A 20239-nucleotide genomic window follows, 5' to 3' on the forward strand; every position below is an offset into this window, starting at 1 on the left:
TTGGCGAGTGTGGTCCAACTAGATCAGCTTGATTCATGCAACCAACGACTCCAACTCGTCTGTCAGGCCAAACCACTAGAACTCAAAACTCCCTATCCAACAAAGACTACAAGGTTTTCTTATTGTGCCTTGACAACCCACCTGCCTAAGTAACTAGATTTCGAAGAGACCACCTCTCTACATTCTCTTGTTAAACAAGGGCTCAAACTAAGTTTACTTGGATGGAGTGGTATGAGTTATATAGCCTTGCATTTCCAATCCTATCTAATGTTTACAGAGTCGCAAGTAAACAGACTGAAGCAAACTCACACCTGCCTAAGTAACTAGATTTCGACAAGACCTCATCTCTACATTCTCTTGTTAAACAAGGGCTCAAACTAAGTTTACTTGGATGGAGTGGTGAGTTATATATGGATGTTTGGTAAACAGATGACGCACCTAAGTAACTAGATTTCGACGAGACCTCATCTCTACTTTCTCTTGTTAAACTTCAAACTAAGTTTACTTGGATGGAATGGTATGAATTATAAAGCCTTGCATTTCCAATCCTATCTAATGTTTACAGAGTCGCAAGTAAACAGACTGAGGCAAACTTTCTCGCCTATTCTCGCACTCTCCAGGTCCACAAACTCCTGAACTGGATTTGGTTGGATGGAAATACAAGAGGGGAAGTCGAAGGAAGGGAAAGTCAACTAAACTGTCATTTTAACATCCTTAACCATGCAATGAGCAAACAATGTCTAAAGATGCTATCCATCTTCCTAAATCAACTTTAATGATGGAACATTAAGGTGTTACTGGAAAGTTAATACAAAGTGGAATCAAGTGCAATCTCATGATCAAGCAAATAGTAGATCTGTTTACTTAATACAAGTGGAATAACTCCAAACAAGTGTGAGATCCAGGAAAAGGAATCACACAGAGAGATTGCATTTATCATAAAATTAGGCATCAGAACAGCATAGCAATAACATCAATGTAAAGATGAATTCCATAATTCAATTCATATCCCACTTAGTTACTGTGATCAAAGACAAAAAGAAAAACAAAGACAGATCAAAAGGATAAAGTACTTAATACAAAGTGGAATCAAGTGCAATCTCATGATCAAGCAAATAGTAGATCTGTTTCCAAGTGGTTAGATCTGTTTCAAGGATAACTCCAAACAAGTGTGAGATCCAGGAAAAGGAATCACACAGAGAGATTGCATTTATCATAAAATTAGGCATCAGAACAGCATAGCAATAACATCAATGTAAAGATGAATTCCAAGATTCAATTCATATCCCACTTAGTTACTGTGATCAAAGACAAAAACAAAGACAGATCAAAAGGATAAAGTACTCAGACAGGAAATGGTACGCAACTAGCTAAAGGAGACACTTTGGTACCACCGCTACCACCAGAGGCCCAGAGTCTTTACTTCTCCGACGAGTTTGGACCTCTCTTCTTCCCGAATCCAACAACTGCGGAGAAGAAGAAACGATCAGAGAATCCTCCGGTGCGAAAGGAGAGCTACGAAAAGAATCGCATGAATGAATGTGAAGGTTAAAAAAAATAAAAATCAATACCGGCGGTGACGAAACGACGATTGTACTGCATGCGTTTGTGCGCCCTGCCGCGGGGCTTCTTCTTCTTGTCCTGCTTCGCCACCTTCGGCGTCTGCCCTCGAACCTTCCCGGCGCGAGCCAAAGAACCGTGCACCTTACCTGACGCCCATCAGAACGAAGACGACCAATTGGTTCCCGGTACAAAAATTGTAAACAGCAAAGGGAGATCTCGATTACTAACCCATGGCGATGTGTAGCAAACGAGGGCCGAAGACGGAAGCGATCTGTTTGCTCTCTCTCTCAGGGCGGCTAGGGTTTTGCAGGTTACGGCAGTGCGTCTTTTATATAGGGACGAGAATTCCACGTGTCTCGCCGCGACGACGACGCTGGAGCTCTATTTTATTGCTTTTATCAATTAAGAAACGGAAAATATCGTTATATAATATTTACTTAAATATTTCAAAAAAAAATGTTTTATATAATTGAAATAAATGTGTAAGTAATTACATATTTTTTTAAGGAAAAAATGTGTTTCATTGAATTATATTAAATATGCGTTTAGACAATTTATTTATAACCAAGTTAAAACAAAGGGCAAAAATAAAGAAGATGTTTTTTTTTTACTTAAATCGTAAAAAGACGCTCCATTTTATTTTTTAACACCCCTTCTTCTAAAACAAAAAATAAATAAATAAATAGAATCCGATCATTTGTTATTAAAAAATTACAATTGACCATACAGAAATTGAAATTCTTATCCCTACACGATCAGAAATAATATCTCACCCCGCATCATATCATACAAGTCTCCTCTAATACTATTCATATTATTATCTCATCTAAATTCTAAATCCTTCGATACTGTAAAAATATAACTGCTATAATATAAAAAATAATTTTAAATAAATAAGATTAAAATTCTTCAAAATCTCTGAAAAACTAAATCATTATAAATAATATCTAATTAACAAATATAGATCTCTAAATAAATTTTAATTTAATATATTATAATTTATGATTTAATCTAAGATAAAAATTATAACATCTCAAAATTTATCTGTAATTAACAGTTATAAATAATAAAATTAGCTGTTATAATTATACAATTATAACAATTACTGCATAATATTATAAATTATAGCAAACTGCTAAAATTTAAATAAAAAATAATATAATGGAAGATAATGAAATTTTAAAAATAAAAAAACGTCCTTTTATTTTTGTCCTAAAACAAATGACTCTGTTAAAGGGAAAGTTTAAAGAAGTACCAAACTGCTATTCGATTCCAAAGATGCAAACGTAAAGCAATCTTTCGGCTCAAAGGCAAGGAATTCCATTTTCTCTTCGTTGAGATTGCGAAAAAAACAGAATGCCCTGTTGCACTGCCTCAACCTAAAATGTTGAGAATACGTGCATTTTTATCGCACATGTACATGTTGCTAACACCACAAATTTTGCTCTGGATCAATAATCGAAAGTAAATCCCGCAAGCATACTCACGAGTCCTGCTTTTGCCTTTTCGCTTGTGTAGATTGGAGAATGCTAGCAGAAACAGAGCTGGCTTTGTAAGGCACGGGCTTTATGGGGCGAGTTTGACACTCCTGACCATTTGATTCTGATGAACAAGAAAGAGGTCCTTCAAATGCAGCCACTGGAAATAAGGTCATTGTTTGTCGCGCTTCAATTAGTGTTTCTTCATGTGGATTGCTTGCTGAACTCCCTTGTAGCTCAGTGATTTTAGATGCTTGCAACTCCTTAGAACAACTTGTGATCGCGCCACTGCTTGGAAGAGAACAACTTGTGATTGCTTCACTTCTTGAAAGGGACATGTTGCATGAGCTCCAAGTGTAGCTTTTGATGCTTGTAACTGCTGGAACACTGAATGTGGTGTTTACAAAACCTCTTGCTACTGGAGGAACACCTGATGGCGCACAGTATCCAGTGCAAGGCTTGTAAACAAGCCCCTCGGAAGGTGACACGATAGGAACTAGCCACCGATTCAGCTGAGGATGGAAATACCAAGGATTTTGATGACTGTCACTCTTGCTGTATGGTTTTCGTTGATCATCTTTCTGTTTCATTGCATCCTGTTGAGCAATTGAATTACTGTCGAGCAATGGAATCTTCAAGGGTGCTTTTACTGAAGATTTGCTCAAATATGGATTTTCTTCAAGAAGCAGATGAGCTGATCCAGCAAACCACTTCTGTACCTTTGTCAGTCTATGCAGTTCAGCCACTTGAAATGTGAAAACCCTCTGTTGACTGTGAGAAAAGGCACAATCAGAAGGAAGGTTACAATACAAGTCAGTGAAACACAACCAAAAAAGAAAAAAAAAAAAGGAAACCGTTTCTTACTTGATAATAACTCTTTGGATTTTCCAGAATTGCTGCTCACCAATTAGGCAAGTAAGCTTATCAGGACCTATCTCCAAACCATATTTGGGATCTTCCGTTGAGACCTGAGAAGTCTCATTATTTCTATCTGAATCTCCAATTCCCAAGAATCCATTTTCCTTTACACTCTTGTCTGAATTGCTGTTGTATAAAGTAATTGCTCTGAGTCTCCACTGCGAATGATCCCCATTTTGAATAAATGTAGGAGCTCCAAAATAGCTTGCTTGATTCAGTTTTTTTTCATAAGAACAGTTAAAACTTTGTTGTTGTAGCAAGTCCATTATACTTGAATTCCCATAATTCAAACCATTTAATGGTCTATCTCCTTTCCTTGAGTGGTGATTTATCATGCTAGATGACCAAGAGTCAACAATCTCTGATGGAAGAACAGGTGTTGAAACAGGCATGCGAAAAAGAGAAAGAAAATCTCTCTCGTGTAAACCTGCCTATTGAAAATAACAATTTTAGTGCCATCTAATGTAGAACAAGCTGATGTAAAACAATCATGTGTGCACGAGACAGTGGCTACTTATGAAAGAATTTGGCTGGAGAATCTTATGGTTGAATTGAAAGTTAATCAAACTACATACATAAATGATAAAACCAAATGATTTTAGTACATTGCTTAGAATTCATTTTTTGCATGAATGCATTGAACCTTTTGAAACTAGATATCTCTGTGAGAGCAAAGATGAATTCCAAGGCATGTTTACACCTAAGCTAGCTGACCTCTATTACACTGCAATAAGACCTCGCATTAGGTTTATTTGTAACAAGCCTAAAGCATATGATATTGCACCGCTGACATACTAGGAAAGCATTTTGCATAATGGTGTGATAATGTTACTAGGACTTGAGTGTGAGAATCTGACACAACTTTTTATAATATTGTTTTTGTCACATAATCAACAGGAATATCGAGTGACCACTTGGAATGTCGATATTGAAGTGCTAGTTTGAGTTGAAGAGTCCATGTATTGAGTACAAGTGTGTTCAGACTTAAAGGACTTAGGGTTGATCACTGAATAATGTTGTTTTTTAAAAAAATATTTTCTTGTTGTTGTAATAATCATCCAAAGGTATGCAAGCTATTTTCCCTTCATTTCAATCTTCTTCTTTCTACATTCAACTTCAAAAATATCTTAACTTATTGTCCATGAAATCCATCATCTATTTGTTGAAAAATAAAGACACAAGTTTTTGCTTACAGTTTCTATGGCATACATGTAAAGAACTAGTCAGTATCATATGCTAATTAAGCATTCAAAGTTCGAGATCCTTTGTCAATGCTCATAAGTCATAAATCATTCTTCTTTTAAAAAAAAATATAAAAAACCAAACTCAGAAGCACAGTGAACAAACCTGGCTAGAAGAATTAGAAGGGATTGGCAACGAAGCATTGTGATGAGGCAGTGGCATAGCAGAAGACGGCTGACCGAACCTTTGGGAAGGCACATTGTGCCGCTCATAGAGCACCATCTTGTTCCTGGGAGGTGCCCTCGGACCACGTTTATCAGCATTATTCAAATGAAGCCTCGGGAACAGAGGCATCATGCTCTTATCCTCCTCCTGCCCTACCTCCATGGTCTCAACTTCAGAGCAACAGCAAAATCCAAACCCAACAAAGTATCTCGCACACTGATTACCGGCTGTGCAATGAAAATCAAACTTGTTCACTGGAATCACAAAGGGCCAAAAATAGATCTTCTAACAGATTCATATACAAAAACTAAAAGGAAGCGTACAAAAGGGAAGAACTCTATACTCGAATGTAAAATGTCATTTCTGATAGATTCGCCAATTTTCAACCGAGGAATAGAGGCGGAAGAATCCTTCAAAATCGAAAGACGAAAGCACAGCCATTCGCGCACAAAAGGATGACTACGATCCAATCTTGGCGCGAGAAATCAACAAAGGATTAAAGAAAACAGTGCCAGTGAACGGAGATCCTCGGAAAGAATGGAAAACTCAGACTTTTCTAGGGTTCTTCTGATCAAGTTAACGTATCGTATCTGGACCGTATCGTGGGTGGGATACGAGCCGAGATATTCTCCGTTACCATCGCGCGTCGTCATCGCTCGGCTTGCGCGAGCGGAGTGATAAAAGGAGAAAAACGCGCAGGGAATTTATCAGAGTTGCGAATTGTAACGGTGTCGGCGATCGTATCGTCCAGCCTCCTGATATATCTCGATGTACACGTTACCGTATCTGGACCGTATCGCGGGTAGGATACGGGTCGAAGTATTCTCCTTTACTAAAAAACAATTTAATGGTAAAATTCAATTCAATGATGTTCTAAAATTAAAGAGGTAAGTCAAGTTGCTCACGAGCTATTTGAATTTCGATTCAAAAAAAAATTTATTTAAATTCGTTTGATTAAGTTAACAAGTCGAGCTCGAACTTGATTTCAAACTTGAAAATATTATCGAACCGAACTCGAGCTTAACAGTATTTGATTCGTGAGCTCGCGAACATATTCGTTTAAAGGCTCACGAATGTATTCGCGAACATGTTCGTTTAAAGACTCACGAACGTGTTTATTAACACTCACGAATATATATATATACTAACACCTCAAACTAAGCTCGTTTACTTTTAAATGAATTATTTTCAAACCGAGCTCAAATTAAATTCGTTTAACTTTAAAATGAACCTTTTTCGAACCAAACTTGAACCATTCGCGAACTATTTAATTTCATTACGAACCGAACTTGAACTTAAGAATTAAAACTTGAATCGAACTCGAACTGAACTCAATCTTAAGAAAAATAAACCGAGCTCGAGCCTCTTACTGTTCGGCTCGATTCAATTTGATTACACCCCTATCTAAAATCCATCCCAAGTAATCTTTACAAACCGGTATCAGTAACAGCACAGCTGATAGTGTTCAACTGCAAGAACCACAGACGCACCAGAAACAACTAAATATAAGGTACTTGATTGTTTGCATAAACATCGATTGTTTGACTAATCCAGTTATAGAGTACAACACCACACTAAAGAAGCTACAGGCGAAGGAAGAATAACATACAACAGATTCTCCAGCTTTCGGAAAGATAATCGATAACTTGACTAACTTGTCTACAATTCCATAAGGATTCAATATGGTCGAAATCTGCGCCAGCGGTTGCTATCGTTGTTGCTCCCTCCGCTTGAACTACTACCGCGGTTTCGGCCGTGCTGTTGGGAAGCTAGGGGAATTCCAGGTTGTTGCCTAAAACATTTTTGGGAACACCAGGGCAAATGTAATTAGATGTGCTGTTCTATTTCTTAATCAAGAGGTTTTTACAAAGATACTAGCTAACTGGAGTTTCATGAGTTTTTAGAATCAATAAATCTAAGTTACAAGATTCCATGTGTAAAACGTGAAGAATATAGAGAATAAAATGGTTACAAGAAGAATCATGGCACTATGGTTCCCTTTCAGAGGCAAATTATGAACATAAAGAAAGTCTGCTCACTTACAGTACATATCCAAGACGTCCATCAGGTAAGATCATGGGCACCATCGTAGGAGCAGGAGTCTGTCCCCTTCCATATATCATGGGCTGAAAGGTAGACAAAATAAGAAACACATGGGTAACAATATCAAAATAGAGCAACTCAATTTTCGATATACGTCATACAACTAAAAGAATTTTGTACCTGAGGAAGCCCCGGGGCTAAAGCACCATATGGACCTCCGAGGACACCATATCCGAGCCAGGGTGGATAATTTGGAAGCAATGCAGCTTTCTGAGCACTTGATGCAGGATCAGGTTTTTTACTCTCTGCAGGAGGCTTTGCTAGCGAACACTCAAGAACATCACCTATTTAGGACAAACAATATAGAAGATGGACAAAATTAGAAAGCATCTAAATTTTAATGATAACAAATGAAAAGAAAATAGCATAAGGAATCACCATCTATTTCATATTTCTGTGTGTGCTGGAGTGCCTTCATGGCCATCATCCGCTCTTTGAAATGTACAAAACCAAATCTCTTTTCATGCCCAGACTTTGCAGGAAGCAGTACCACCTTTGTAATTTCACCATGAAGCTCAAATAACTCTATCAACTGTTCTTTCGTCACATCCTTTGGCAAATTCTTAACATAAATAGCCTTTACCTGTGAGGTTTAGCAGTAAGGCAGTGTATGTGAGCAGTTTCTGGCAAAGAAAGCCAAGTATTGGGTTTTGAAACAGTAGTAAAATAGATTGTAAATAATTTACCTGAGAACTAGAAGAGTCCCCACTCCTAGGATCAGCCCAGTTCACTGTTGGGCGATTTTCATCAAACTTGAATTCTGGAGAGGACATCTTATTTCTTGAGTATTCGGCACATGCATGGTTATAATATTCAACAAATGCATAGCCACGGTTATGAGAAGGATTTTTGGTGTCTGTAGACTGACAAAAGAAATAATTATTCCAATAATACCAAAAAAATATGAAAATTGTGAAACTTCCAAATGAACAAGATCTGATTTGAAGAATGGTACTGTAAACAAGAAAAGAAGGGAAAATGTGCAGTAAGGGCAGCTATTAACCTTTATCAACTCCACTTTATTCACTCCAGGGCCTATGCTTGTGACAACTTTCTTCAAATCATCCAATGACCAAGTTCGAGGAACATTACCAATAAACAGTCGATTTTTAGCTTGAGATGTTGAACACTTCACTTTTTTATTCTGAATTCATTAAAATACCATGAATATTCATTCAGTAATTTCAAAACAAAACAAAGCATCAAAGTTGCTGATAGAGAAAGATCTGAAGGATATCAACCTTGAATTCAGTGTTATTTAGTTGTTCAATAGCTTTTAAAGCTAACTCTGCAGTTTTGAAAGTAACAAATGCATATCCTTTGTTCTCCGAGGGATTCTTCCCTTTCATCACTCTTACCTGTGGTTGCAAAATCTTGAACAAAGTTGATTTAACAATAATTGCAGAACACGACAGAAACCAATAATACAGCTCACCTCAGTCACCTCCCCAGCAGACTCACAAAAGCTTCTCAATTCATCTTCTGAAGCATTAAGAGGAATGCCACCAACATAAATTTCTGATCCATGAGGAGGAAGCGAAAGGAGATCTTCATGCTTCTTTCTCTCTTCTGCATCCATTTCATTGTCAACCATACCAGCATCACCACTGACTCTCCTGCAATCATTATTTCTATTGGCAGTTGTGGCTTCTTGTTCCTCCTCAACCTCCTCCTCTACAACTTCCTCTTCCTCTTCTTCTACCTCTTCTTCTATTTCTTCATATTCAACCTCTTCTTCCATCTCCTCTGGATCAAAGTCTACATGTTCCTCAGGTTCAACTGGGTCTTCTGGCACAGTCGAATAAGCAAAAGTGGTCCAATCTGCTCTTGTCATCGGCATCTTACGTTTTTAAATGAAGCTGACAGTGCAAATGTGGAAGAGGCACAGGAGCAAAAAGCATTCCCAAGAGGAGGCATAGATACACCAGAATGAGGAAAAAAGAAAGGCCAACAAAGTGTTATAGAACAAGAATCTGAAGACAGCATGAGCCATTATATGACTCAAAGGATTTTCAAAGTCATTGTTTTTTGTGGTCAATAACATTTTGAGCACTAAGAGACAAGCAAGAGAATATATATCAATGATAATCAGAAGGTGATTTTCATCAGCCACAAAACAATGAAGGAATATGACTATATAAGATATGAAGCAGACGTCCAATGTCATCATTTTGGTCTATGTGCACAAGTATTTATTTCCCAATGCACAGGTATCCAAGGAAAGAGGAAAAGGAAAAAAACTGATGTGAGAAATAAGCAATGAAATGAAAGTCTGACGTTAACTAAATTAAAGAATGAGCACAACAATCATGTCGGTAAATGTTATCACAGAATTCATGCAGGAATTGCACTATAAGCTGAAAGTACACTAAATTACTCTCAAAGTGATTAGTGTAAATGCAAACAGAATATAATACTTGAACCATCCAATCCAAAATCTAATCTTGTAAGACACACAGCAATTGATGAAAGAAGATTTCTCTACCAACAATTAGTGATCAAGGCATCAAACTATGTATCAAAATATTATTGTGGGACATTTATATGCTTAGAGTTGCGATTATGTTTCAACGGTGTAAGTTTCTGAGTCAAATAATGATTGGCCACTCTCTAACTGCTTCTACGTGCAGATTATTATTTTTCCCACCCCATTACAACTCACACATATCCCTTTCCACATATTCCAAAGCCAGAGAGCCAGCTTGGAACTATTTTATCAGCTGAAGAACCTATAAACTAAATTTCAAAAAAATTTCAAAGCTATCACCTACAAAAATTTTCAAAATAGAAACCATGTAATTTACCACCTTCACAATTGCATTCGCATGCATACATAAATATATTGCAACTCCAAAAACTTATATAGTCATCCTGTGGAGCTTTATTTCAGTCTCCAGAAAAATCAAGCAGTATAAACGTAGAAGACAACAATAGCAACAATCTAATCCAACCGTGCCAAGGGATTCGGGGTTGCCAAAAGGCAGATTTTTGTGAGAGCACTAGTTGAAAATGCAAAAACAAGCTAGGGACGTGGTGGTGATAATGATGGAGACAGAAAAGACAATGACGATAATGATGGAGGTTCGAATGAGAACCTGAATGGGCAACACCTTATTGGTTTCGCTGATCTTTTTCTGTCAACACCTTCTTCACTTCTTGCTGGCCATTGCTTAGGTAAATAGACACTCTTATAAACTTGTCCCGTAAATTCAAAACAGTGCACGGTACAGGATTGAAATTTTATTTTAACGTTTTAAAACATTACGCTAGCAAGCGAGAAGACCCTGGAGCTTCCTCGCACGCATCCATCCCACAAAAATCTTCGATTAGAAAGAAAACCTTACACTAAAATAAAAATACACAAATAGGAAAGGAAACAAGAGAGAGGTGTAGAGCAACAACAACAACAACAAAGTGGAATTTGAGCCAGAAAAATGACTCACCGGAGAAGTACTTGCAGGCACCGAAGAGATAGGAACCGCTCGTGCTGCAGCGGGAGCTTGAAGCACCGCTCGCCGGAGAATGGAAGAGGAATCAGAAGTGGGATTGCGAACCCTAGCGGCGGAGAATATTTATTTGTCCCATAAATTACATAAATACCCTTATCATGCGCCAGCGATAAATCAAATCAATTTTTTTATTTTTTTATTTAGTTTTAATTCAATCGTTTAATTCGATTTCAATTTATTTCAGTGAGATCAATAAAATTAAGCTAATAATGAATTATATAAATACCAAAATGCTTTAATCTTCACTAATTCTAATAATTAATAATCAAAATAAAATAAAATAAAATCGAGTTGGAATTTTTAAAAATAAAAAATAATTTAAGTTTAATATTATTAAAGAAAGTTCTGCAGAGTTCCAGGGTTCGTCGGACGGACTCTCACTGGGTGTCGGAAAAGAGACGGCGATTTCGAAAGCGCACGGAAAATCTGGAAGCGAGTGGGTGTGTTTCACGAAGATGAATGCCTTTGATGTCGTCTCCAGCATCGTTGCCACCGTCTGCAGGACAGCAGCCGCCGTCACTGCCGCAGGAAAGCTTCCCTGTGGTGTCGATTCATGGTAACAGTGAGACGAGGGACAGTCCAGGGAGGGAACAGTGGAGGTAGGATGAGTCTCATGCACTCACACCAAACAGGGATCGTGTCTTGGGGAGCTCAGATCCTTCCTTTAGGATGCTGGCCGAGTCGATTAGGAAGTTCGGGGAGATCTGTGAGAAGATAGGAAGAGGCAGCAGAAGAGGGATTACCAAAGGGATTTGAGGTGCAAAAAAGCTAGATTTTGGTGGTGATAATGATGAAGTCTTAGAGCTTGAGTGGGTAATCTATTGCCACTTCAACTGACTTAATTTTCTTTTCCTGATCTCTTTTTTCCCTGTCAATAATTTCTTGCTGGCCATTGTTTAGGTAAATAGATAATCATCACAATTTGTCCCGTAAATTAATCTTGTGCATGATGCAGGTTTGGTTAGTGTTTGTAGCTTATTTACTTTGGCTTTCTAGTAACATTTGGGATTTTTTGCAATATAGACACGGTTTTAGTCTGCACTCCTAATTGAGAGAGGACTAGGAGCACTGGGCTTCTTGTTCTATTTGGGTACAGTATCATTAATTGTGTTGCTAAACATACTGGTTCTCATCTATTTGATACAACTCTATAAGGACAATTAATTTATCCTGTATTCCAAAGTCAAAGTTTGATAGTTTGTTTTAATTAAATTTTCATCAATTAGCAACTGTGAACCACAGAGCTAGATTCTGATAGATGTCTTTAAATCCGTTGGCTATTTGGGTTGACTCTATATACGTAGAAGAAGAGATTTACAAGCAGAATCTTGTGCTTGGAAGTTGTAGTGTAAATTGTTTGCACGTTTGGAAATAATTTTAATTAAGTACGAAGAATGAAGAACCACAAGAGTATGATCTATTTTGAAACTACATATATTTGATGACTGAGATTAGAATGATCCATTTTAAAACTACATGTACATTTGACAAGTCGGCTGATGCAAATATTTATTGTCTCCTAACCATGATTAGAAAGGTCCAAAAACAATCAATTTAAAAGTAACGATCATGTGCTTCAAGACAATGCTGAAATGACTAATGTTTTTTTTTTTCATTTTACATTAAAGTCTTTGTTAGTACTCTACTTCTTTTTCCCTTTGTCAATGCCTCGAAGTTAACAGAGCAGAACGAGGCGACCTTACATTTCTACATCGAAGTCTTTGTTAGTATTCGTTGTTGAAAACATCATCTTTTTCCCCTTCTCAATGTCTCAGAAGTCAACAAAATAGTGCAGATGACTTCATTTTACTACAGGGAACAACTTTTTCATTTATATGCAAGAGACAACTTACTATCACGCGGCCTCTTAAAGCTTCTTTGTAACATCTTGAAGACTTCAAATGCCATTGTCATTGTTATCACTAAGTCTTGTCTCAACTATCAAATGTCCTTTTTCTAATATTTTATGACCATGGTGAGACTACAAATCAAGATTTACTCAGATGCTATTGTAAATTGTAGAAGTTTATTATCTGTTTATTTTGGTGTCTCAAAAGACTCCATTTTCTTATTAGTCAGGTTGGTTAGGAAAATGTTGTGTTTGAGTTGGCACCCATAAGTTTTTTTATTCATTTACTTAGTGTGGCTGATGTCTCTCTTTGTCTTGTACTCAAAATTGGTGACTTGTGTTTATCCGTTTGTAAGTACATGCTTCAGAAAAATGAAAACAGAAGAACAGACATACAAATCCTAGCAAATACATTTAGTTCGCATCTATTCTGTTTCGTGGAGCCACATTCTTTTTCAATTCTTTGCTTATTACTCTATCCTGAGGAATCCTGCTTCAGCACTCGCAACAACTGTGCAGGCTTTTTTAATTGTAGTTGGATATCAAGCTAAAGATTCATCATAGCAATTAACTGCTATATTGGTACTGCAAACTAATCAACTCAATTCCTATTATTTGTTATGTTGCAGGTAAGACTCTTTGTGATGTAATTGGCTAAAACTCAGGATGAACAAGGTCATTCTTCCTCAAAGCTTAGGCATCGCAACTGAAGATATCTCCTCCATCAATTGTCCATCATCCTAATGCATGATCACGCAAGCAAACTGAGCACTTTATGGCTTTCATTGTCCAGTTGGATTGGACGGCATAACCAACCAAAGATAGAATTTCTTAATGTTAATCATAAGCAACTGGGTTCCTATCTTTACTTGCAATTATTTTTCCTAGATGTCATGTCATTGATATACAATGTCCACATGCACTCCCTGTTGCATTGTGTAGTTTGATCTGGCTTACACTCTCCACCTATCATCCGACTCTCCTTGTACATATTTGTTCCCTTAGGCCAACATCCACATGCCCTCCGGCAATTAGATTCCCTACATTAATTCATGCACAAGAGTTTGATCTACTTTTTTGGAGTCGCCATTAGAACATATGAGTTGTGCCAACATTATAGACATTAAAGGAGTTGCCTTCCACTGTTCTCATCCCCTGTTATTCTCTTATCATGATATCACCATGTTATTAGCTTTTGTTTTAAGGACCTGATCACATGGAGGGGTTACAGCTCCACTTGACTTCTTCCTACCTAGGCTTTGACTATTGCATGCCCCTTCTACATTTAATTAGTCAACCCAAATCGACCAACCAGAAGCAGTGTTTCGTGATCAGAAATCATTTATCAATGTTGATACTCTTCTATCAAGGAAGTATTATTATGCACATTAAAAGCTTTGAGTGCATCAAATTGATATAATAGACATTGGCCTGCTTGCTTATAAGTGGAGGGCTGAGTACTTGTTCTTCTTTGAGGAGTACCATGTACAAGAGTAGCTGATGGGGAGATCCGGTCTGGAAAGGGTGTTCCACTGTTTTCCTCTCGCAATCTCGACAAGCTCCTGCATTTGCATGAACACTTGTGACGAAGATGATGAAGCTGAGAGGAGGGCTTTAATCGAGAGCCAGGTGCTGAAGATCAAGGATGCTTTTGATGGTGCCAAGACACTGGCTTTCCATTTGGAACCCAAGGTAACCCTTTGAAGCTTCCTTAATTTCTCGATTTCCTAAACTATGGCAAATAATTTGTAGCCTCCTGATGCTTATCCAGACAGTGGTGCTGAGGGTGTCCATGCACTGCAATGGCTGTGCAAGAAAAGTCCAGAAGCACATCTCAAAGATGGAAGGTAAAGAATTCTTCTCGAACAAATACGCCTCCTTGAACTTGATATCTCATTTGTGTGAATCACTCCATGTCTGCAGGAGTGTCCTCATACGAAGTGGACTTCGACAGCAAGAAGGTGGTGGTGGTTGGCGACATCACTCCATTCGAAGTCTTGGAGAACGTATCCAAAGTCAAGTTTGCAGAGCTGTGGTTGACTCCTCAGCCATCGTGAGCTGGAGATCTGTGGACAGAGACGTCCAAATCTAGCCTGGGAGTGCGTCTCCATGTATAATTATTGCCTGTTCACTTCATTCTCAGACTGTGTCTGTATCATATATGGCCTTTGGGGATGGAGATGAAGTCTTTCAGGATCTTGGGGTCTGATCCTTTCTCTCGTGTTGAAATCTTCTATTCCTCTTTTGTCAGTTTTTTCAGGGGAAAAGGAACTGTACGAGTTGGCCGACGATGTGTTAGTCTATGCACGTTACTTACTGGCGATGTTCCATCGATATGGATAATGCTATTTATGAATATTATTTAAGTTTTTAATGGGCTCAAATATTATTATTTTATAATTTTATGGTTAATTTTTTTACTATTTGTAAAATTTATATTATTTCTCTATTTATAATATATTAGATTTGAAAAGAACATAAAAATTTATAAAATTATTCATTAATGTTTTTTATAATTAAATTTTAATTGCGATAAGATTATTTCTCTTAGAAGCCGGTTTAAGAATGATGATTGTCTAGATGGGTTTTCGCGAGGTTTCTCAATTTAAGTTTATTTATTTTAAATTTTTTAAAATGAATTTTATTAAATTAAATATTAAATTTATTTTAATATTGAACGTTTGATTTATTTACTATGCTAATCAACTATGTCAAATGATGCAATATATAATCATATTTTTGCTCGTTTCTCGCAATGACAACTATTATTAAATTGTTTGCTTTGAATCAATTATTGGACTTATTCTCCAATACAATTTAACTGAATTAAAATTAGATAATGTCAAGCATTATCTCTTATTTGGTCAAATCATAATTGACCTAACTATTTTGATACTGTTCTCATCTAAGTACCATGGATCGTTAAGTCATCGATTAGTGAACGGGCTAACGTGCATACTTTTCAAAGATCATCATCGAAAATGACAAAAAGATTAAAAAAATTTCAAAAAAAAATTAGAATAATATCATAGATGATCTTGACAGACCACTCTGACATTCAGCTTGAATTTTTCTCAAAATAATTGGTTACAAAAAATTAAAAATTTTGTGTGTGTATACTGTGCCTCTAGGGGCAATTTTTTAAAAAGTTATAAATGTGTCTATTTTTCGAAATGTGTGCATTCATTTATCACATGTTTTGAGATATTCACTTCCGTTTATAGTATGTTCTGAGATACACATTCCTGCTACCCATGTCTTTCGGGATATACACTACTATTTTTTCATTTTTCAAAAGAAACAAGTTCGTGAATGAAATAGTTGGGTGGGCCCAAATCGAGATTAGATGAGTGCGATACTAAATGGCCTAAAGGGTAGACTAAGATGACATCCAAGACCAAGTCCGAGACAAAGTTGGCGTCTACGATCGAAGATGGTCGACAAAACAAGGTCGACGCCTGAGACTAAGCTATATATGGTAGCCGATTTGTCTTGGACAAACTCCACTCCTTGGAATGCACACACCGAGTTAGTTCGACTAGACCCAAGGATGAGATCAGCATTTGCGACTGAGTCGGAAATGAGATTGACACACGAGACTAAATTATGGTAGCCGATTTGTCCATGGCAGACTCAACTCGTGCACCGAGCTGGTTCGATTAAACTCAGATCTCATCTAGATTCAATCCATTGACAGTTCAGTACAATTCTGAATTTCACCCGCAACGTCAGACTGCGGACTTTTACCGTATCATACACATTTTAATAATAATAATAATAATAATTTATTATTGCTTTTAAAAATTAATCTGAAAAATCACTGACCCAAACTTTCTGGCGTGCTGACGTGGATCTCGTGGCCACCTGATGCGCTAGCTACACGCCCACCGTCTATCGATCACATCACTGTCACTTGCTTTTTCTATTTATTATTTTAATTCGAAAAGGAGTCCGACGGTCTAGATTTTTCTTCCGTGCCCTGAGGAGGAATCCTAGCCGTTCCTTGGTTGCCAATTTTGCAAGGGCGTATTTCTTTCTCCCCTTTTAACTCATTCACCCCTGTCACTTCCTCTTCCACCTCGCCCTCTGCTCGGAGCCACTGATCGAGTCCGATCTCGGAATGAGCGCGGGGGAAGAACGAGGGAAGCTCTGATCTGTGGCGTGCCATCCGGAGCTCGTTTTCAGCTCCCGATCGAGTTTTTTCTCGCCAGATCCGTGATCTTGGACCTGGAGAACCCCTCATCCGTTCATTATTTTCCAGCGGCTTGGAAATTTTTTTTTTTCACTTGATTTCCTTCTTGCAGTCGCTTTCCAGGTTGACATCTTGATCGGGCTCGCTTGAGGTTGTTCGGCACTGACATCAGGTGGGTGGGCATTTTTGTGCTTGCTCTTTGATTGATCTTGTATGAATCCTCGAATTTGCTTGACGTTTTGTCTGAAATCGAACTGCAATTTTGTTCTTGCCGTAAAATTTCGCAGCATGGGCTCGATCTGATTCCATCCCCAACTTGGGCACCATGTGGAAGCAGTTCCTCAGCAAATTACCTCGAAAGTCTTCCAAATCTGATGCTGCCGGCAACAATGTGACGACCTCTTCGAACGGGGACTCAATCCATCGGACCAGCAGTGGCAGTTTAGTTCCCTCCCGATCAACCACTGTCAAGCGGACTGCTTCTTCCATCTTCCCGTCAAGTGTAGTCACAAGCATCGAACCTCTGCTTCTATTCAAGGATGCCCCCAACACGGAAAAGCAGAACCTTTTAATCAATAAATTGAATCTCTGTTATGTTATCTTCGATTTCTCGGATCCCAACAAGAACTCTGCTGAGAAGGATATGAAACGGCAGGCATTATTAGATATCATCGATTATGTTGATGCTGGGGGTTCTCGCTTCACGGAACCCACCATTTCTGCTATCTGTAAGATGTTCGCCAGCAACTTGTTCAGGGTCTTCCCGCCGAATACTCGATCCAGTACTGGCGCCGCGGAGACTGAAGAAGAAGAACCAGTGTTTGAACCAGCTTGGTCCCATCTGCAACTTGTCTATGATTTGCTCCTTAAGTTCATAGAGTCATCCTCACTTGATGCCAAAATTGCGAAGAAGTATGTGGATCATTCATTCATTGTGAGACTGCTACACCTCTTTGATTCCGAGGATCCTAGGGAAAGGGATTGCTTGAAAGCAATCTTGCACAGGGTCTATGGAAAATTCATGGCACATCGGCCTTTCATCCGGAAAGCCATAAGCAATATATTTTACCAGTTTGTGTTCGAGACAAACCGACATAATGGTATTGCTGAATTGTTAGAAGTTTTTGGCAGTGTCATCAGTGGGTTTGCATTACCTCTAAAAGAGGAGCATAAACTGTTCTTGTGTAAGGTCCTAATTCCACTGCACAAGCCAAAAACTCTAGGTATCTATCATCAACAACTGACTTATTGTGTGACACAATTTGTAGAGAAAGAGCCTAAGCTGGTAATTTCAGTTATAAATGGGTTATTGAGATATTGGCCTGTAATTAACAGTCAGAAGGAAGTTATGTTTTTAAGTGAGTTGGAGGAAATTTTGGAGACTACAAATGATGTGGATATCCAAAAGTGTGTGCTTCCATTGTTCCGTAGGATTGGATACTGCATTAATAGTTCTCATTTTCAGGTGATGTGAACCCTTTCACTGTTTATCCTCAAATTATCCCATTTTTGTGAACTTCCTTTGACTGCCCAGATATATTCTGCATCTTGATCTTTATGGCCTGCTGATAGGTGCTCTTGAAAATATTATTAATGTTGTTTGTGAGTATGTTAATTTCCTTAAATTTCTGTTTCTTGTTTAAAAAGACAGTCCTAAAGGTATTGTTTCATGTTCCATTTATTAGAGATGACATTATTTTATGTTATTGGCTAGCATTCAAAACCTTTGTGACAAATATAGGATTTGATTCCATCACCATCTGCAGGACCACCAACATTTCGTATGTTCCTCATGATTCTAGCTCAAATGAAGTTGAACTAATTGAGCATGGAAGGTTGAATGTGAAATTGCTTTGAACAATGCACATGCATCAGTTATTCATGTCCACTCTATGATGAACTTTTGGTTGTTCTTAGTTATGCATGATGTATCATGCTCCTGTAATGAACTAAATGCGCTATGTTATTATAGTTTTGTGAATTGATTTATGTTTGGAGTTATTTTTTTAACCAGTCATTTAGTATCAAATAGACAATTGGATTGCTACTACTGTGTGAAGTTATTTACTTTAGTCACTCCATAGTATTAGCTATGTCCTCGGAGATTCATGTGAATACAACCTTGTTCATCAATAAAGAATTAAGGGCCTTAGTAAGCATTTGTATGGTACATTGGTTCTTAGAATGATAAGCACATTTGGTGATGAATACTGGATTTTGTGCCTCTCATTTTACAAAAACGGTTTAATTGGCTTACAGGTTGCAGAGAGGGCCTTGCTCATGTGCAACAATGACCGAGTGATTAATCTGGTGTCGCGCAACCGGCAAGTAGTAATGCCGCTGATCTTCCCGGCCTTAGAGAGGAACATTCTCACTCATTGGAATCAAGCTGTTCTGAACTTGACACAAAACGTTAACAAGGTATTCTGTGAGATGGATGAAGAGCTATTTCTGGCCTGCAAAAAGAAGCTCGAGGAGGAGGAAACGAAGCAAGAATTAACGGAGCAGAAACGAAGGATGGCCTGGGAGTACTTGGAGACCACTGCGGCTTTCCAACCAGTAACTAGAAATGTAGCCCTCTTGGTTAAACCTGTTATTTCTCCACCAGTCGTTGCTGCACTTTCTTAAAGTATCAGAGACATTTCATGGTTCAGCAGAAAAACAAGAAAGAGTAGCTCGAGGTTATGCAGATACCCGTCCCTTTGCTAATTGTTGCATCCTCTAGTTGATTCTGTGTCAATGCGAAAAGCTTGTGTGGGTAGTGGCATCCATTGTAGTGATGATACTTTTTAGAAACATAAGCAGATATCCTTATTCTCTGTTTTTCTACTCTGGCTATTGATCAGAATGTCGAGATCTCTGTTTTCGTGCTTTGTGAGTTCTGATGTGCCAGGATAAGTCAATAGACAATCCAACCTGGCCAATTCAGGGGTTCAGGATCAACATTACCTTATGGACCAAAGTTTCATCGTCCCTTATGCGGCCCATTCGGCTTGTTCAGCTAATCCTGTCTACCCGGCCTACGCAGTCTGTGTAACCCTCCCGAATTAGACGGCAACTAGTTCACCTGCTATTCTCATTAATCACCGTACTCTGGTCCTACGGCGTTCAGTATACTCGGCCTACGCTGTACTCGGTTTACTCGGGTCTACCTAGTGATCGACCTACTTAGGCTTGCTCAGCTTACTCGATTCATCCAGTTTACTCAGACTACTTAGTC

At 38.1% G+C, this 20239-nt stretch overlaps 5 protein-coding genes across 9 annotated transcripts; 2 read left to right on the forward strand and 3 right to left on the reverse strand.

Moving 5' to 3' along the window:
* Window positions 1-1156: 1156 nt before the first annotated feature.
* Window positions 1157-1890, reverse strand: LOC141811834 (small ribosomal subunit protein eS30z/eS30y/eS30x). The gene is made up of 3 exons (XM_074699892.1): window positions 1792-1890; window positions 1572-1709; window positions 1157-1466 (listed from the first exon to the last, which is right to left on the reverse strand). The coding sequence occupies exons 1-3, from the start codon at window positions 1793-1795 to the stop codon at window positions 1420-1422; spliced, it is 189 nt and encodes a 62-aa protein (XP_074555993.1). The 5' UTR covers window positions 1796-1890; the 3' UTR covers window positions 1157-1419.
* Window positions 1891-2937: 1047 nt separating this feature from the next.
* On the reverse strand, window positions 2938-5918 carry LOC141811946 (protein EARLY FLOWERING 3-like). Of its 2 annotated transcripts, none has more exons than XM_074700035.1 (4): window positions 5710-5918; window positions 5307-5593; window positions 3906-4390; window positions 2938-3812 (listed from the first exon to the last, which is right to left on the reverse strand). In XM_074700035.1, the coding sequence occupies exons 2-4, from the start codon at window positions 5526-5528 to the stop codon at window positions 3047-3049; spliced, it is 1473 nt and encodes a 490-aa protein (XP_074556136.1). In that variant the 5' UTR covers window positions 5529-5593; window positions 5710-5918; the 3' UTR covers window positions 2938-3046. The 2 variants fall into 2 exon arrangements, with proteins under 2 accessions (XP_074556136.1, XP_074556135.1); XM_074700034.1 differs by having other exon boundaries at window positions 5307-5620.
* Window positions 5919-6860: 942 nt separating this feature from the next.
* LOC141811945 (heterogeneous nuclear ribonucleoprotein Q-like) lies at window positions 6861-11010 on the reverse strand. 4 transcript variants are annotated; one of them, XM_074700033.1, is made up of 9 exons: window positions 10913-11010; window positions 8905-9257; window positions 8711-8827; window positions 8473-8613; window positions 8156-8332; window positions 7848-8052; window positions 7590-7753; window positions 7410-7492; window positions 6861-7158 (listed from the first exon to the last, which is right to left on the reverse strand). In XM_074700033.1, exons 2-9 carry the CDS (start codon window positions 9208-9210, stop codon window positions 7044-7046), a joined length of 1308 nt encoding a protein of 435 aa, XP_074556134.1. In that variant the 5' UTR covers window positions 9211-9257; window positions 10913-11010; the 3' UTR covers window positions 6861-7043. The 4 variants fall into 4 exon arrangements, with proteins under 4 accessions (XP_074556134.1, XP_074556131.1, XP_074556132.1 ...); XM_074700030.1 differs by having other exon boundaries at window positions 8905-9328; XM_074700031.1 differs by having other exon boundaries at window positions 8905-9645; window positions 10913-11007.
* A 2718-nt stretch (window positions 11011-13728) lies between these two features.
* LOC141811859 (protein SODIUM POTASSIUM ROOT DEFECTIVE 2) lies at window positions 13729-15140 on the forward strand. The gene is made up of 3 exons (XM_074699927.1): window positions 13729-14519; window positions 14599-14674; window positions 14751-15140. The coding sequence occupies exons 1-3, from the start codon at window positions 14328-14330 to the stop codon at window positions 14882-14884; spliced, it is 402 nt and encodes a 133-aa protein (XP_074556028.1). The 5' UTR covers window positions 13729-14327; the 3' UTR covers window positions 14885-15140.
* A 1779-nt stretch (window positions 15141-16919) lies between these two features.
* On the forward strand, window positions 16920-19848 carry LOC141848524 (serine/threonine protein phosphatase 2A 57 kDa regulatory subunit B' kappa isoform-like). Its single transcript, XM_074736562.1, has 3 exons — window positions 16920-17191; window positions 17307-18484; window positions 19279-19848. Exons 2-3 carry the CDS (start codon window positions 17345-17347, stop codon window positions 19645-19647), a joined length of 1509 nt encoding a protein of 502 aa, XP_074592663.1. The 5' UTR covers window positions 16920-17191; window positions 17307-17344; the 3' UTR covers window positions 19648-19848.
* Window positions 19849-20239: the final 391 nt, after the last annotated feature.

This window comes from Curcuma longa, chromosome 17 (assembly GCF_044706935.1).
Source record: "Curcuma longa cultivar G26 ecotype Majalengka, Jawa Barat chromosome 17, ITB_CL_G26_1.1, whole genome shotgun sequence".
In the NCBI taxonomy this organism is placed as follows: Eukaryota; Viridiplantae; Streptophyta; class Magnoliopsida; order Zingiberales; family Zingiberaceae; genus Curcuma; species Curcuma longa.